The sequence below is a fragment of the Mus caroli genome, chromosome 14 (assembly GCF_900094665.2).
Source record: "Mus caroli chromosome 14, CAROLI_EIJ_v1.1, whole genome shotgun sequence".
Taxonomy (NCBI): Eukaryota; Metazoa; Chordata; class Mammalia; order Rodentia; family Muridae; genus Mus; species Mus caroli.
In genome coordinates, this window is record NC_034583.1 from 19,122,062 (window position 1) to 19,125,620 (window position 3,559).

General features: G+C 36.6%; 1 protein-coding gene across 1 annotated transcript in view; it reads left to right on the plus strand.

The window, feature by feature from the left end:
* Positions 1-3,559, plus strand: part of Dnah12 (dynein axonemal heavy chain 12) — a 184,675-nt gene that overhangs the window by 75,856 nt on the left and 105,260 nt on the right. The window contains exons 27-28 of the mRNA XM_021181341.1: positions 178-423; positions 768-887. Of these exons, the coding sequence (XP_021037000.1) occupies positions 178-423; positions 768-887 (366 nt within the window). The remainder of the gene's footprint in view (positions 1-177; positions 424-767; positions 888-3,559) is intronic.

A 3,559-nucleotide genomic window follows, 5' to 3' on the forward strand; every position in this document is an offset into this window, starting at 1 on the left:
TAGGGTTGCAGATCCCTTTAGCTCCTTGGGTACTTTCTCTAGCTTCTCCATTGGGAGCCCTGTGATACATCCAATAGCTGACTGTGAACATCCACTCCCTTTTGATCCTGCTTCTGCTTCACTTTGAAAATGGTCTCTTTTATGTAAGTAATGTACCTCATTTATTATATGCCTCAGGTTCTTTTCAGAACAGTAGCTATGATGGTTCCAAACTATGCCCTCATCGCAGAAATCTCCCTCTACTCCTATGGATTTCTGAATGCAAAACCTCTGTCTGTGAAGATAGTGATGACCTACAGGCTGTGCTCTGAGCAGCTGTCCTCACAGTTTCATTATGACTATGGAATGCGAGCAGTGAAAGCGGTGTTAGTGGCAGCTGGAAATCTAAAATTAAAATACCCCAATGAAAATGAGGACATACTGGTGAGTATTAATTACCTGTGTGTGTTGTGAAAACCTCCGTGGAAAGATCATTTCTTTAGTGAGATCAACCAGGAGCTGTACACAGGCAGCTGAGTTGTTGCTTTTGGTCTTTCAGGTAAAATTGAAAGGGTAATTTTAGGTTGTTTATTGTACCTTATACTTTGTATAAAGGCCTTTAGGTTTGATAAGCATAGTGTTAGCTTCTGATTGTGGGCATTCTAGGAACAATATAAAATAAACTTGACTTTTGACTAAGCACGTGTGTGTGTGGGTGGGTGTGTGTGCACACGCAACAAACATGTAAGAACAGGCAATTAAATTGCACTTCTTTTTGTGATTTTTAGCTTCTTCGATCAATTAAAGATGTAAATGAACCAAAGTTTCTATCACATGACATACCCTTATTTAATGGAATAACTAGTGACTTATTTCCTGGTGTTAAGCTTCCTGAGGCCGACTACAAAGTAAGTGAACCCATGAAAATTACTCTACAAAAAATTCAACTAATGGTTCAATTATTCATAAACTGTTATTAAATTGGGGACCTTATTCTGTGTGGATGGTCTTGGAGGGGACTTTTCAGTCATTCCTTATTTTTCAAAAAAATTTGGAAGAGTTTGTGAAGCATTGATATTAGCTTTTTAAAGATTTAGCAAAACCCCTGTGATTATGACCATCAAAATACGCAAAATTTCAATCAAATTTGAAATAGAAAAAATTAAAAGATACTTGGTATGATTTTATTTTGAATCTGTTAAGGTTTAGTTTGTAGCTTGTATACCTAAGAATCTGTATTCTATTGCTATTTGGGAAGAATTTTAGATCGACCAGCTTCACTTGGACTGAAGTGTAATTCAGGTTTCTTTCTTAATTGATTTGATGTTTGGATTGTCTGGGAAATAATGAGAGGAGATTACTGACACCATTTATTATCACTGTTGTGCCTTCCTTAGAGCCTAAGTATTTCATTACGTGCCCAGTACTGGGTGTAATTTTACAACTGCCTTGGTGTTTTGTTTTGTTTTGTTTTGTTTTGCTTTGCTTTGCTTTGTTTTTGAAAATCTGTCCTCTTTGTCATTGTTGAAGACTTTCTATGTTTTATTATTTTTTATTATTTTCTAATTTTTGATATTTTTATAGTTTTCAACTTAAAGCTTATTTTGTCTTTTTAGCCTTTTACTATTTATAAATATTTATTTACTATTTATAAATGAGTATAGCTACCTCTGCTCGTTTATTTTTATTTTCACAGCGTATCTTTCTCATCCATTTGGTTTTGCTCTGTGAATGTTCTGTAAGATGAAACAGACAGCAAATACTTTGGTCTTGTGTTTGTTTGTTTGTTTTAAATATTTATGTATTTATTTCATGTATGTGGATACACTGTTGCACACACCAGAAGTGGGCATTGGATGCCCATTGCAGATGGTTGTGAGCCACCATGTGGTTGCTGGGATTTGAACTCAGGACCTCTGAAAGAACAGTCAGTACTCTTAACTGCTGAGCCATCTCTCCAGCCTGGTTTTGTGTTTGTTTAATCAGTTCAGTCCTTTGATGCCCTTTTATTGGATTGTGCAATCCATTTATGTTCAAAGTAATTAAAAAATTACTTTTTTGTGTATGTGTGTGCACATGCGCACATGCATGCCACAGCTCTCATGTAGAAGATGAAGGGCAGCTTGCAGGAGTCAGTTCTCTCCTTCTAGCACGTGGTTCTCAGGGACTAAAGTCAAGTTGTTCGGCCTGGTGAATGTCTGGGGCCATATCTCCTGAGTCAGACCCAAATTAATTATTGATATGAGGAGCGACTCACATTATTTTAATTAATTATTGATATGTAAGGTATAACTCATGTTATTTTAATTAATTATTGATATGTATGGAGTAACTCATGTTATTTTAATTGTCTTTGCACATTTTTCCCCTTGTTTCTTTTGTTGTTTGAAGGCAAAATTCTTTCTTGAGATTTGTATAAAAATATTTTATAGCTTGCTTTTTAAAGTGGGTAGCAACTTAACATTGACTTAATAGCTAACATCCACATATAAGCAAATCATACTGTACCGTAATTGTCTTTCTGTGTCTGGGATACCTCACTCAAGATGATGGTTTTCTAGTTTTATCTATTACCTGTGAATTTTATGATCTCATTCTTTTAAAAATGTCTGATTAATACTCCATTGTGTAAATGTACCCCATTTTCTTTATCCATTCTTCTGTCGAGGGACATCTCTGTCTAGGGACAACTAGGTTGTTTCCGTTTCTAGCCATTATGAACAGAACAGCAATAAACATGGTTGAGCAAATGTCTCTGGTAGAATGAAGTATCTTTGGGTATATGCCCAAGAGTATTGGTTTCTTTTTCCTTGTTTTGTGTGCTATCCAGCTATATTATAGATCCTTTCCTTCAGCAGAAGTTTAGGTTTTGGGGGAGAAGAGGCAGGCTGAGACTGGGATTGGATCTCAATATGTAGAGCAGACTGGCCTAAAACTCATAGATATCTTTTGCTCATAAGTGCTGAGATTAAAAGTGTGAGCATTAAAGGGGCCATAGTAACATGACATAACATAACATGACATAACATAGTATAACATAACATAACATAACATAACATAACATAACATCACATAACATAGTTGTAGTTATTTTTACCCAGTATCTTGTGAGGGTTTCTATTGATGTGATGAAACACCATGACCAAAATCAACTTGGGGATGAAAGGGTTTGTTTGTTTGTTTGTTTGTTTGTTTTGGACAGGGTTTCTCTGTGTAGCCCTGGCTGTTCTGGAACTCACTCTGTAGACCAGGCTGGCCCCAAGCTCAGATCTACCTGCCTATGTCTCCTGAGTGCTGGGATTAAAGGTGTAAACTAACACACCCAGCTGGAAAGGATTTCTTTACCTTACATTTAATATCAGAATTCATCATCAAAGATAGTCAGGACAGGAACTCAAACAGGACAGGAATCTAGAGGTAGGGGCTGATGCAGAGGCCATGGATGTTGCTTACTGACTTGCTCCCTATGGCTTGTTCAGCCTGCTTTCTCTTCTCTTCTCTTCTCTTCTCTTCTCTTCTCTTCTCTTCTCTTCTCTTCTCTTCTCTTCTCTTCTCTTCTCTTCTCTTCTCTTCTCTTCTC